A 15124-nucleotide genomic window follows, 5' to 3' on the forward strand; every position below is an offset into this window, starting at 1 on the left:
TAGTGAAAGAGAAGATGTAGAAGGATCGGAAGCTGAAATTTAACTTTGCTCATTAGAAATTTTAAGAGATTCATGAAGAAGAATCCAAAAGGAAAAACATTTCAGTTGAAGAAAAGTTTCAAAAAGAATAAGCCAAACTCTCCACATGTTTCAAATGTGGAAAACTTGGCCACATTAAATCTGAGTGTCCTATCTTTTTGAAGAAACAAGAAAACAGAGATAAATCTAGAAGTTACACCAAGAAGAAGAAAGCCTATATAGCATGGGAACAAAATGCTTGAAGCTCTTCAAGTGGAAGTAGTGATGAAGAGGAAACAAATCTTAGCCTGATGGCCAATGAAGAAGTTAATAGCAATGTAAGTGCATTTGATTCTAAATCTAATGAAAATATTGATCAAGTTATTGATGCTTTTGATGAAATGCATGAGGAAGTACAAAAATTATCTCTTGGTAATAATTTCCTTAAAGGCAAGCTAAGGTGGCATGTGGATAGAAAGAGTTACTCAATTTGAAAAAGAAAATAAAGTTTTTGAAAAAGCTACGAATGAATCTTCTTGTAATAATAATGTTATTTCCACTAATTCTCTTTCCCAATGTGAAATGTATAAGGCTCTTGAATCTAAAATCGGTATTTTTTGAAAATCTTATCTAAATTCACAACGGGAAGAGATAACCTTGATGTACTCCTAGAACAGAAAAGGTGCACATTTGATAAAACTAGTCTTGGATACATAATTGACAAAAAAATCCTTTAAGATTTTTTTTTAAAATTTGTCAAAGTGTCCAACACCCCATTTACAACATGTCTTTATTGCATGTACAAAGGTCATTCTTCTAAAAATTGTTTGATTAAGAAATATGGAGTTTCAAATGAGAAATATAAGTGGATTCTCAAAGGAACTAAAAAGGATACTACCCAAAAAGGATCCAAAATCTCTTGGGTACCTAAAACTTCTCCCTAAATTGTTTTGTAAGTATGTTTTGAAACCAAATAGCTTATATGGTATCTTGACAGCAAATGCTCAAGGCATATGATAGGAGACAAGATCAAATTTGTGTCCTTGGAAGTAAAGGAGTGAGGTTTTGTAACTTATGAGGACAATAACAAAGAAAAATTTCTTGGTATAGGTAACATTGAAAACTGACTAACTACTTCTATAGAGAATTTGTTGTGTGTGGAAGGGCTGAAACACAATTTATTGAGTATTAGCACAATATATCTTCAGCATGCTTTAGGGATGATAATTGATGATGACTTAATACATAAGTTTTTGGAAGCAAATCAAGATTTTCATTGTGTAATCGATTGTCAGCTTGTGTAATCTAGTGTAATCTATTACAAGATGAAAAGAATAGCACAAGAACCAACTTCTATTGGGATATATCCAAAAATCATCAAATTAATTGATTACCAAATATCGTAATTGATTACAAGGCTTGTTTCAAGTGAAGGATAGGCTCTGTGTATCAAAATAATTGATTCCTATTTATCGTAATCGATTACTGTGCTTCTAAAACACTAAGATTGCTTGCTAGACATCGAAATAATTGATTAGTACATTGTAATCAATTTCTTTGGTTCATAGAAGTAATATAAGATCTTTGTTAAATGAGATAATCGATTACCACATTTGTAATCGATTACTACATATGTGTGTGTCATAAAACTTTGTTTTATAAGATTTTTGAATATTTTGATTTTATATGTTGTTGATCTTTCTTCAATAAGTTTTCCTTGATTTGTAAAAAGGTATTAATTTTAATTGAATCTAAGAAATAATTGGTAAAATTTCAAAGAATTTATTCAAATCTTCCTTTCTAGATTTTCAACTGAACCAACAATAGTAAATTTCAATGAAGAACTTTTTAAAAATAATATTATTTTTTAGTTGAGATTAGGAAAATTAGATAATATCAATTAATTTTTTTAATTAGTTTGAAATTAATTATTTTTACTTGTATGGAGTATTTTTTTTTTAATGCATTTGGTAACTTACGAGTTAAGACAATTATAGTTTGAACACAAACTTTAAAACGAAAAAGATAGAAACCACCGGTTTAGATGAAAACTAAATAGGTTAGCATTTACCAAGTAATAAAGAGCATTCAAAACATTTTGTTTGTTTCATTAGTTACAAAAACTCATTCGACCAAACGTTAGTAAAACCTATAATTTCAACTATAAATATAGTTTCACCATTCGCTTATTACCACCAACAAAAGCATTTCAGTAGCCTCAATAAAATTTTATTCTTCAAAACAAGGTCATGGCAACATTCAATAACCTTTGTCTAATGGTAGTAGTCTCCATGGTCATTACAGCTTTGTTGGTCAAAACAGGACATTCATACGAAGATCAATCATCTGAGGAAGCTGTCCCTCCAATGACTGATGTTGAAGAACACTTGGTTGCTTGTATAATGAAGTTGCAAAGACCTTGTGATGAGCTCTATGTGTTCGGTACAATATTCTTTGGTAACAAAAGGATTAGCAAAGATTGTTGCACCAATATTCATGACATGGGAAAACCATGCCATGATGCATTGACAACATATTTTATAGGATTACCAAAATTTGAAGCAAAGAGAACCCAAATTTTAGAGAGGAGTAACCAAGTTTGGAAGCAATGCAACAACACTTCTGCCCAACTAGATCATGAAGTTCCAAACAATAATCTTGCTAGTGATGCAGGTTATGTTCCAACTGATCCACCTGTAAGCCCATCATATGAAAATTATTTAAGGGATTGTGCAGCTAAATTGCATCCACATTGTGGTGACCAGTTTTATGCTGGGATATTTTATGGCAGGGGTACAATTAGTAAAGATTGCTGCAAAAACGTTGTCACGGATGTAGGGAAAACTTGCTATGATAACATGACCAAATATGTTTTGGGATCACCGCAGTTTAAGGAAAATGAGGCCCAAATTATGAATAGGAGTAACCAAATTTGGAATGATTGTACTTTAGATTAGTCGGTAATCTCTGAAGAAAGAAGTTTCATAATTTGAATGCTTATATGTTATTGTAATTCTTATTATGTTGCATTATGTGAAATAAAAAATAATACACTTCACTTCTATTTTTTTCATGATGTATCGGATGGCTCATAACTATTACCCACTTTTGTTGATAATTACTCTTATATGAAATTTTAATTTAAAATCTCAGAACACTTAGTGCAAATGTTAGTTTAGTTAGATTGTAATTTTAGTAGTATAAGTTTGTGCATTGTAAAGGACAAATATCTTTGTGTGAGAGAGACTTTTTCAGAATTATTTTTCATTGAGTGATTTTAAGAATTTTTCCTTTAACAGGAGTATTTTAAAAAAAATTCTTAATCCTTTAAATAGTTTAGAAATTGTGGGACTCAACTATATATTTCTGCCTATCTTTTTATCTCCTTATTTTTTTCACTATTTTTCTTCAACCAAACACTTTTATTTTTACTTATTTTTATTTTTATCTAGGTGTAAGTTTTACAAATTACAAGAGTGCAAAAAGAAAAAAAAAAGTTTTACAAGTGTAGCAAAATCTGCGGTGGCAAAGCACCAATACAATCTTTTGGAAATAATTTAAATTTGTAATTTTAAATCTTTAGGATAGTGTTTAGAATTAAAAAAAATATTATCTTATTTCTAAGGTGTTATTTAGAATTAAAGATTTATTCTGTAAATTAGAGATTTATTTTCTTGTTTAATAGTATGATTCTAGGTCTTTACTTAGAGGAAGGGTTACTATCTTGGGTGAGAGAGGGGTCATGTTGACGAAATGTTTATAAGTTTATTTATTGTCTTAAAACTTATGTTGAGGAGATCATGAACATTAAATAAATCTAAATTGTAGATGTATGGGTGAAAGTTGAATCACGTTAAATAAATTTCTGATATTTTTATATTTTATTTATGATGTTATCTCTTATTTTTCATTGTGTGATTTTTGAGTAATAAATAGGAAATGAGTAAATCTCGTCATTACAACTTTATTTTTTATGAATTGCCATTGCAACTTAAAAAATCACATTTTTAAAACTATATTTTAATTTAGAGATTTAATTGGTTCTGATTAGCTTAAGTTTTTTTTTTTATTTTCAATTCAATTTAATTAAAGTTAATTGGGTTAGATTGAATTAGGTATACCTTTTTAATTTTGTCAATCCAATCTAACTCATCCAAGTTTAATGGGATTGAATTGGATCATTAAAAAAGTTGACATTTTCTAAGTTTAGAAAAAAAAAATTATCTATTTTTCAATCTAATCTAATTAAACTTAATTAGATTGGATTAAGTTTATCTTTTTATTTTGTCAATCCAATTCAACTTGGATTGATTATGAGGTTAAATCATTAAAAAGTTGTCAACTATCTAAGAAAAATTTAAAAAAAATTCTCAAATTCAAAAATTTAGTTTAAGGATAATTTTTTTTATAAAATAGTAAGAATATTTTTTAAATCAATATTCATAAATACTATACTATTCATATGATAAAAAAATCATAAATACATACTTATAATGTCATTCATAAAAAAAATATTACCTTAAATAAATAAAAAACTATAAAACAATATATTATTTTAAGATAAAAATAAATTACCTTGAGAAACAAATATACTTAATTAAGGATTTCTATTAATAATTTAATTATATACAAGTTAAATGAAGATTTGATTGAATCCAAAATTCAACATGTTACCTAATCCAATTTTAATTAGATTTATTAAACTAAAGCTAATGCAATTCAACTAAAATATCTAATTGAATTTGACAAATTTACATATTAGATCCAATTCTCGTATACCCCTGGTTTAATTAAAACGAAATCCAATTTGAAAGGGACAACCAAATTTGATTTACTCTAACCGCTCTTCAGACCAAAATTGAAGTTTGAAGAACTTAATATATTCATCATATCATATTTGCTTAGTCCATCTCACTTCTAGTTCACTAAATTTTCAAACTAATTTTGGCATTTGATTACAACCATTCAGAGGAATATCTTATAATCTCCCAACTTCAATAATACATATTCATGTTTACATTTGAGAATTAATTTTAGTATAAATAAATGTATCTATAGCTATTTTCTGCTCCTGAGAAAATAAACCAATAAAACCTTATCCCTATAACTTATTACTACTAAGTGCGATCAGCTAAATAAACTACACAATGCAACTCAGCTCTTGAAAAAATAAAATAGCAAAAAAAAAAAAAATTCTCCAACAGCTTTTGCTTATTGGGTGAAAATTTTGCACAAGTGATTTCAACTCCATGCTTCGAGTATACCGCTTCATACAATGAATAGTTGAAGACACCGGTTTGAACCAAATAAACTTATCTGCATATGCACAAGAAAACAAGTTAATAAAATTTTGACACGTAAAATTAAATTACATACATAAGCCCTATAAGAAAAAGCATGTACAACATAATCTTCCAACCTTAATCTAAAGAAGAGTCTTTGATCTCACGTCAAGCTGAGTGAAAACTACCAGTCTATCAGTAGAATCATTAAAGGCAGTTTTGAAAAAACCGTATTCCCTGTGTCATGGAATTTAAATGGCAAAGAAATAATTTAAGATCAATTACAAATCTCCAGATGCAAATAAATTAAGAAATAATAAAAATCAAATAATATAAGATCTTAAGGGACTGAAAGACTACCTGCAATGCAAACGTAATATCACCCTCGTCTATTTTAGGTGACACTCTTCTCAATTTATCCTCTCGAGATTGTCCAAGTTTAATAAGGCCCTGCAGTTATAATATATTTCATCATTTCACCTATTATCACTTTCCCTCATTGATAAAACACTGAAGTTGAATATGAAAATTTATCTAGTTGCAGGAAGTTACATCTAAAAATCTAAAAACCAAATCAAGTTGCCTTCAATACCTGGTCATTTAGCACTCTGCACATGTTTGAAAATTCTAAGATTCCCGCTGGAGGAATTAAACAAGATTTGCATACCCCCACATACGATTTATACAACTGCACCATTATTTCAGTTTAGAAATCAATATATAGGTTAGAATGGATCACAGTCTTGTGAGTGAGCAAAACATACCTCTCCAAGGATTGCATCTTTCTTGGCTCCACGAAAATGTTTCATAGAAGAGCAGAGTACAATCTGCAAACAGTGCAGATCAAGAGAAAGTTATAGCCAATACCTAGTATAAAAGGAGCTTCTGCATTGGGTTTGATTAATTTCAGTATTCAGTAAAACAAGCAAAAAGCTTATTACATGGCTAGCACCTTAGTTTTTAAAAGCTCTCATCTAACTCTGCTAGAAACTAAAGTGCATAACTTCATTTTAACTTGTAGGATTTTGATTCATTTTAACTCTTCATTTCTTCTCCTATAAGTACTAATGAAGAAATTTATCCAAACTTGGCCTTAGTCAAACTGTCAAAGATCTTTAGGTAAATTTGAGTATTCTATTACTCAAGCCTTTAAACTGCCTACCCTTAATGTCATACAAAGTTACTGCCCTTCAATGACTTTCAATTTCTATCACAGTTCACATGATTGATCAAAGGTCCCTTCTTCCATCTTTCAAATTTGTTGGAAAAATGTATAAAATTCAGATTATACAGGCAGAAAATTATGATTTTTTGCTATTGTATTGTAGTTAAGAGCCCTAATAAGACACTTCCATTCATCTATTATTCAAAGTTTTGAACATTTGATAGGACTTTTGTGATAATAATGATTAAGACTGAAATTAGCCCATTACATATTCACACCTACCATAGCATCTAAAGTAGATAAAAAGTTGTTAGTTCCAATAATAGGAAGCCTTAGCTCTACAGTTCACACAACATTCATAGTTCAAGTTACCTGCTGATGATGTGGCAGAGATTGTATTGTATCCACCACTGGTGATCTATATGTCTTGGACAAGGCACAAGCCATATGATCAGTCTTTACCTGCAATTTATTTTGAGGAGCTTAGGAATTTAGTACAAAAGTAGGAAGCATAAATGACAGAAGAACTTTACTCATTTAATAAACAAAAAATTATTGTATACTGGTGCTCAGATGTCTTTAACATGCCTCAATGATAGTACAGATTCTGATTAAAGAAAATAGTTCACTGCAGCTATAATATTATGGAATGCTATTATGGAACTAAGTTGCCTATACCTAGTATGACTGATAAGTCAAATCAGACTAAAACTGATGTATCTCTATTTAATGACAACACCTGAGAGCAACCAACTGAATTTAAAAATTATAACACAACTTGAAGAAATGTTATTCGAACCTACTAAATAGTCAAAAGAGATGCTCATGAATGTAAATTTCTACTCATTATATTTCATCCTTAAATTCTTTACAATTTTACTTCAGTGCAACACTTTATATAATTCATCCACAGGTAAGCATAAAAAATTGGAAACGAATTATTGAACACTTACAGTATCAAATTCTCGTTTTTTCATAAAATCAGGAGCTGTTGCAAAATTTTGTCTTGAGGATGATATCTCTTCCAATGAGGTATTCAAATTGCAGGCAGATTCTCTAATTTCTGCTTCAAGCATCTCTATTGCACTCCTGGAAAAAGAATAAACTATTAAAGTTGTTCTTTGGCTGGATTTTGCTCTTGCTAAATTGACAAAGCAAATTGTGACAGCAATCTAATAAGAATGATCCAAATTAGAAACCCTCCCAGTATTAGAAACCTGAAAATTCTCCAACCGAAGCCTCAATTCAATCACACATCCACACCCCCAAACCAACTTCCCTTTTCCTAATTTATTTACTCTAATCAAATACATTTAAATGTTTATTGGACAGTTTTTATTTTAACTGAGTTTTAATTCCCTGCAAATATGTTCCCGGTTCAAGTTCAAATAGTGACTTATTTATAATCAACAAATTTATGGATGAGGTCTGGAATTGTAGTAAGGTTCCATTTCAACTTTTATTCTATAAATAAAATGAAAACTTTAGATGAATAAGCTTGGATGCACTAAATTATCATAATAAAAGACTGACCCGCATATACAAAGAGCATTCCGCATGTCTCCAGAAGTTGCAGCTACTTTCTGCAAAGTGCAGTTCTAATTAGGCTTTACATGGTATATATATTCAAGATGAATTACAATAGCACTTTCTTAAGCTCCTCTTTTCATTAATTTATTTAAAACATAGTAAAATGGGACTTGATGCACCTTACATGAGAATAAAAATGATTGCAAAGCATTATTTTTTCAAATATATAAATGGACTCACCCTAGCACATAGTTCCAGGGCTTGCTGTTGGAAAACACTGTAAGGAAATTCCTGGTGATGAAACACAAGGATATTAACAATAATAATCAACAAGAAGAAATGCAACATTTGGTTCACATTTTTTATTCCACGAAGTCAGTAAACTATTTAACAAAGCATCACAATGACAATTTTCTTCCTGTGGTCACGATTCAAGGTGAAGATCATATAACTCATGTTTTATAAAATTAATCTTACATTTAACCTTTCTTCAAGAATCTTGAGGATCTGATCTTTAGAGTAAGCCCGAAAATTTACAACAATAGGTTTGCCTGGAACAAAACAAATGCAAGAGATTAAAAAAAGACAATAAAAATAATGTCCAATGATGTACACAAGTAGGATAGCTCCATCACTATGGTCATTGAGAATTTGAGATGCAATATCCAAAGAGTTTGAAATAAAATGAGATTTTTTTTATATATAAACTTATTGACTTGATTTACTCACAATTCAATGATGTAAGCCTTGGAAGAAATCGATCAGCTAGATCAATTGCATTCGCTACACCTGTATGAACAAGCACAATATGTCTTGAATTGCCCAAACTGATTTACCAGTCCCGAACAATTTTGCATTTTAAAGAAATTTACCTATTAATATACATCTAGAAAAAGGAAAGGTGGTGAGCATGAAAAGATCATGGAGCACGGCTCTGTCTTTGGTTATCAAATAATCTAATTCATCAGCTACTATCAATCTGTTACAATGAAGGTACATTACTTCTTTGTTAGCATCCAAGCAAGTCAGATCACACTATATTCAATTTGAAAAACTCTAGTGAGTCCTAGTCCAGGGCAGGTATATGTTCCTTACGTCATGTTCTTGACAGATGATTTCTGAGAATACATGTTCTGAAGCTGCTGCAAGGGCAAGGCTGAAACCTTTTTACCCTGTGTTTGGTTTAACCCAAGTATCTGCTAGAACAGCCAGTGGGTAAGTCAACTGATAACATTAACTTCAGGTCTATGAAATGTGCTTCAGCACTCCTACCTTAGTGAAAATATCTGATGTATTGGTAAGGGTTGTACAATTTACAGACAAAACATCTGGCAGTGGAAGACCTTCCTGTAAATTATATTGACAAAATCATATTAGTAAATAAATACAAATCACATTACAACTTAGATAGATCATTCCAAGTTAAAGATCTATGTAGTGGTAAGCTTCTTCAACCAATTATACAGAATCATCAATCATATCCAATGGAAAAGCACACGACATTGTATTTATCAAACATACTAATGGCATATTAGACATAATAAACAAGGGCTAATTAACTTTCAAAAGAAAAGAGGGGGGGAAAAGAGCAAAACATAGCTTTCAATATCTATGCAACATGTTCACAATCATCAATCCATAACATCGCTAAGGGCATGAAATCAGCAAGTATATCATACCTCCTTAGCCCAATTGAGTAATTTATCTTTCACTTTCTCCATAGATAATGATTTCCCGGTTCCGGGACACCCGCATATGTAGAGACTCCCAGCCTTCTGGTGCTCAACGCACCCCTTGCAGAACTCCAAAACCATATTCTGCTCCTCCTCGCGGCACACAACCGAAGACGGTGCAGTGGACAAGTGCAGTGCCATTTTTGCCCTCTTCAATTGCTCACCATCTAATTATTTTTCCCACCACAATAAAAAAAATAAAAATTACCACTACAAAAAACAAGAAAGAAAGAAAGAAAAGAAACGAATCTAGAACCTCACCTTTGGGATTCCACTTGGGTTTCACAGCTGCCGGATCAGCTTGGTTTTCGTCGGCGCCACCCAATCTGTTTTTCTGCAAATGAATGAACAGAAATAAATTAATTAGGGGTATTGAAAGAGAGGAGAGAGTGGTCGCAGGGGAAGTAGGGTTTCTGGGAATTACCGTAGGGGTGGAATTGGGGGTTGCGGCTGTGCATCGGCGGGGAGATTTGCGAGGGGGCGAGGAAGGGTGAGATCGCAACGTGCGCTTGGCGGCGATGACTGGCATTGTTTTGGAGGTGAGAGAACCGTGAAGAGAAATGGGATTAGGATTTTCAAGGTTGAAGAAGAAAATGAAAATGGGATCTGGTAACGGAGTGAAGGAAGAAGAGAATATATGACATAAGGTTTGTGTTATTAGCGGGAAAAAGTTCATATGAGCGCGCCAAATTGTGACAATCTTCTTTTCCCGCCTCATAATCAAGGCGATTTATTTGTGTTTTTCTTATTATCATTAATTAATGAATTAATAAAAGACTGGGCTTGCGCAATTGAATATCATTAATAATTTTTTTTGTTATGGCAACTAAATACTTGTAAGGGTGTTCAAGATTGAATTGATTAAAAAAAATAATTGAAAACCAATCCAAAAAATTAATAACCGATCAAAATCATTTTTTTTTTGGATTTGATTCTAATTGGAGGAATGATTTAGTTCAATTTTTGGTTTGGAATTCTAGAATTGACTCAAATGGAACCAAATTCTAGTACCGCATACTAATATCTATGTGTTATGTGCTGTTGTCGCACTCCCACTCTATAGTGTTATTGTCTTGTCTCCCCTCACCTCACCGCAAATTTGTGTGGCCTCTAAGCTCCTTCAACCTCACTCTCGTGTGCCTCTACTCTCAAATTTGTGGTGCCGTTGATAACCTCAATGCAACCGTCACCCCACCAAGTCTCCATTGTGCAATTGTCGAATTGCGAAGCCTCGTTGTGTTGTTATAGACTCACTGTTTCAATGAGCCACTGGGTTCAGTCTTTCAGTTATGTGTTTCCAATGAGCCCTCAACCTCAACTTCTAAGAACTGATTAATATTTAATTTATATTATCTAATTGATTAATTATAGGATTTCATGTCTGCTAGATCTTGAAGCAATGTGATGCTTGGGTTGTCTTGGTCTTTATCTGTGCTGGTAGATATTAGAAAACTTGTTTCATATTGTCTTTGCAGAAGGGTGTTGCATTGTGTTGACAGTTTTGTGAAAAATAAGATTTATAAATGGAATTTTTGAGGATAAAAATTAAAACTATATTGTATATTGGAGTTGTCTTTATGTTGTGCTTATTGTTTAGAGTTTGAAAGTTGTGTTTAAATTTCAACATTATGCCTAAACTATATATGTCTTGTTAATAATAATTGGGAGACTTTGTTTGGCACATTCCCATTATAAAATTTCGACAATTTTATAACAACAAAAATCACAAAAATTAAACTGCGAAATATTAGTTTGGTTTGAAGAACAATTGATTTTCAAGGAGATGAATAAATGGTGGTCTAAATCAACGAAGGTGACTATTCGCCCAAAACAAAAGAGGGAGGTGCCTGGCTGGTTGGATGGGTACTTACAGACGGAGATGTAAATCCTGGGGCATTTAAGTCAACAATGGTCCAAGCTAGGAACATGAAGAACATGTGTGAGATTAGGGATGTGTCAAAAAAACCTTTTCACCTTCAAGGTTTTTTGATCGAAAAAACATGCAGAAGATTATCAACTTGAGCCCATGGAACTTTGACAAAAGGATCATTATATTGGTGGAACTGAAGAGTGATGATAACCTGGAGGAGTTTGATCTCTCAACAAGCCTGTTTTGGGTCCAGGAGTCAGACCTACCTAGAGCATCGAGGTCGGAGGCAGTGGCACAAACTATAGGGAATTCCATTGGAACTTTTTTGACATGGGATGATATTGACGAAATTATGTATGGCAAGGTTATGAGAATAAGGGTGCAGGTGGATGTGACTAGACCCTTGAGGAGGGAAATGATGCTAAAATTGGGGACAAAAAAACCAATAAAATCTTCTTTCGATATGAACGATTGGCGGGGATCCAATGCCCCCCTAACTTTTTATCCTTTGTGCTAAAGTGTTTTTGACCTTGATTAATAATAGGGCACTGAAGATGGATTTTATTCATGGCACCAGAGATCTCTCATCCTTTCTTAGCAAATGATAGTGTTATCTTCACTAGAGCCACTCTAGAAAAAGCTTCTCACTTGGCTTTTATCATTAGACAGTATGAAGAAGCCTTCGGGCAAATGGTGAACCTTAACAAATCAGAGCTATCTTATAGCCGAAATGTTCCTAGTCCCCGACAGATCATGCTCTAAATGCTCCTTGGTGTTAAGGCTATGGAAAACTCCATGACTTACTTGGGGTTGCCTACAATTGTTGGCAGATCCACAACTTTTGTATTTCAATTTGTTAAGGAACGTGGTTGGAAAAAGTTGAAAGGGTGGAAGGAGAAGTTCTTGTCTCAGGCAGGAAGAGAGACTTTGATTAAGGCGGTGGTCCAGGCAATCCTGTCCTATTTTATGAGTTGTTTCAAGCTTCTGGCCTCAGTGTGTAATCAAATAGAGGCATTGATTGCCAAGGTTTTTTGGAGAGGAAATGTTGATGAGAAGAAAATCCACTGGATCAGATAGGATAAAATGGCAAAACCAAAGAATTGTGATGGAATGGGCTTCAGAATGGTTTCAAGCTTCAACAAAGCTCTTTTGGGTAAACAATGGTGGAGGATTCTTTCTCGGCCAAAATCGTTCATGGTAAGGGTACTCAAGTCTAGATATTTCTCGAACTCAACAACGTTGGAGGCAAACCAAGGGCACTCCCCTAGCAATACATGGACAAGTTTATTTAGTGTTAAGGGGATTGTGGAGAAAGGAATTATTTGGAAAGTGGGGGATGGAACTCAGATTAAGTCCTGGACAAATACGTGGATCCCATCCAATGTCAAGTTCAAAACCTCAGCTCAACCCCAAGATGATGATGATAAGAGTTTATTAGTCTTTGAGCTTACAAACCACAAGTAGAGGACATGGAATGAGTAGTTGATATATCATGTGTTCCCCTCTTGTGATGCCATGAAGATAACTTCCATACCTATCACTCTTCATCTAGTTAAGGATAGACTTTTTTGGACCTTCACCGAGTCAGGTATGTACACAGTTCAATCTGGATACCATCGAGCTATGCAATGAGCCTTACATAATGAAACATTTATAAGCTCAATATCTAGATATTTGTGGAAAGATATTTGGAGAGTCAATGGGGTACCCAAGTGAAAGAATCTAGTCTGGAGGATATGTAAAAATATAGTTCCAATGAAGACAAACTTACAAAAGAAGATGAAGCATATTGATCCTTTTTGCCCTTGCTATGGAGAGGAGGAAGAAATAGTGGAACACGGTTTCCTGAATTGTAGAGAGGTTAAAAGCATCTGGTTTGCTAGCCAAGTTGGGGGTATAGTTCAAGACCACTTTGTTCCTTTTAACAGGTGGTTGGGACAATGTTTAGAAACCGGTGAGGGGGAGTTTATGCAACAAATTTTTGGTCTGTTATGGTCTATTTTAAAAATGAGGAGCCTGTGGGTTTTTTAGAGGAAGAGAACCCCAATTCATCTTTTTATTGACCGAGCCTTTTGGGTCATTTGCCAAGCTACAAAGGAACCCATCTGAGTACAAGCTGAGCATCCAACCTCTTGGGAACCTCCATCTGGTAATCATGACGTGAAGATTAATTTTGATGTTGCCACTTGAGATGGTCAAAAAGTGGGAATAAGGGTGGTTTGTAGAGACCATGAGGGTATGGTGCTTGCTTATGCAACCAAGTTTCATAACCTTGGTGTGCCCCCAAAAATTGTAGAAGCCTTGTGTATGTGTTGGGCTTCACAAATGGCTCAAGATTTATGTCTTCAGAACTGTGTGATGGAAACTGGTTTTTTACCGCTAGCCCAAGCTTGGGTCAACAAAAGCAAAAGGCCTACCACCCTTTTTGATGCCATTCTCCAAGATTGTAAATCCATCAACAAAGAAAGTGCAAATGCCAAGGTTCTCTTTGTGAAAAAACAAGGTAATAGAGTTGCGAACACTCTAGCAAAGATGTCTTTTACGGTTGAGGGAAGTTATTGGATAGATTATATTCCACAATAGGTGTTAGCCATTACCTGGCTGATGTAAATATCACCTTTTCTATAAATAAAAAAAAGTTCCTGAATATCCCCATTTTCAAATTAAATATATATAAATACCTTTTTTTTTTGGTGCAGTGTGAATTCGGGTCCTTACCCACTAAATTCACAACTTGTTTTTGACAATATATTGCACACTCATCTTAATAATTCCATTTTCCATAAACCAAATTGTTAACATTTTTTGTTTTTTGTTTTTTTATTTATTTTGTTATTTAAAAATCATTAAAAGATATTTCTAATTAGGTAAATTGTTTTTTCTCTTCTTTTTTTTACTATTTTTTTCTTATACATTTTAAGACATCCATTTTGATTTTTTTAATTGTGAAATTTGACTTAGTGAAGTTATTAAAATTTTAGTTTTATGTTGTTTGTGGGAGTGACTTTTGCGTGATTTTTTTTTTGTTTTGGAAGTTTGTTGGTTAAAAAATTAGTTAAGTTTGATGATCTTTATGTAGATAAATTTAATGGTATAAATTTTACATATTAAATCGGTTTAAAAAGGTTTGACAAAAGTATCTCAAAATGCAAAAAACATGTTTTGTACTTTAATAGTTTCTTGATGGTCATTTTTTGCATTCTTTTTCTTATGAATATGAGATTATTTTGTACAAATAATATATCATTCACATTATTTTCATGTTGATGAATCTAATTATACAACCATCACCACTTGAACCGATTTAGAAAAACTTGAAAATTATATTTGTAAATTATAGAAATTAGCTTTTTGCACTTTAAAATTTTAATAACTTAACTAAGTCAAATTTCATAATTAAAAAACCAAAATAAATGTTTTAAAATGATGTTTGATTAAGTAAGTTTTCACTGAGTCCAACCCTAAGGATATAACTGAGTAGCATAAGCCAAGCACAATCCAAACTCATAGACTTGCCAATGTCCAT

General features: G+C 32.6%; 2 protein-coding genes across 2 annotated transcripts; one reads left to right on the top strand and one right to left on the bottom strand.

Annotated features, from left to right (window-relative positions):
• The first annotated feature begins 2228 nt into the window (after positions 1-2228).
• Positions 2229-3042, top strand: LOC114395030. The gene has a single exon (XM_028356719.1). It carries the CDS (start codon positions 2268-2270, stop codon positions 2973-2975), a length of 708 nt encoding a protein of 235 aa, XP_028212520.1. The 5' UTR covers positions 2229-2267; the 3' UTR covers positions 2976-3042.
• A 1950-nt stretch (positions 3043-4992) lies between these two features.
• On the bottom strand, positions 4993-10410 carry LOC114395749 (cell division control protein 6 homolog B-like). The gene is made up of 17 exons (XM_028357594.1): positions 10153-10410; positions 9990-10062; positions 9675-9895; positions 9268-9342; positions 9091-9191; positions 8868-8974; positions 8725-8784; positions 8473-8546; positions 8236-8286; positions 7999-8048; positions 7419-7554; positions 6838-6927; positions 6065-6127; positions 5893-5988; positions 5661-5750; positions 5438-5537; positions 4993-5334 (listed from the first exon to the last, which is right to left on the bottom strand). The coding sequence occupies exons 1-16, from the start codon at positions 10402-10404 to the stop codon at positions 5508-5510; spliced, it is 1569 nt and encodes a 522-aa protein (XP_028213395.1). The 5' UTR covers positions 10405-10410; the 3' UTR covers positions 4993-5334; positions 5438-5507.
• Positions 10411-15124: the final 4714 nt, after the last annotated feature.

The sequence above is a fragment of the Glycine soja genome, chromosome 18 (assembly GCF_004193775.1).
Source record: "Glycine soja cultivar W05 chromosome 18, ASM419377v2, whole genome shotgun sequence".
In the NCBI taxonomy this organism is placed as follows: Eukaryota; Viridiplantae; Streptophyta; class Magnoliopsida; order Fabales; family Fabaceae; genus Glycine; species Glycine soja.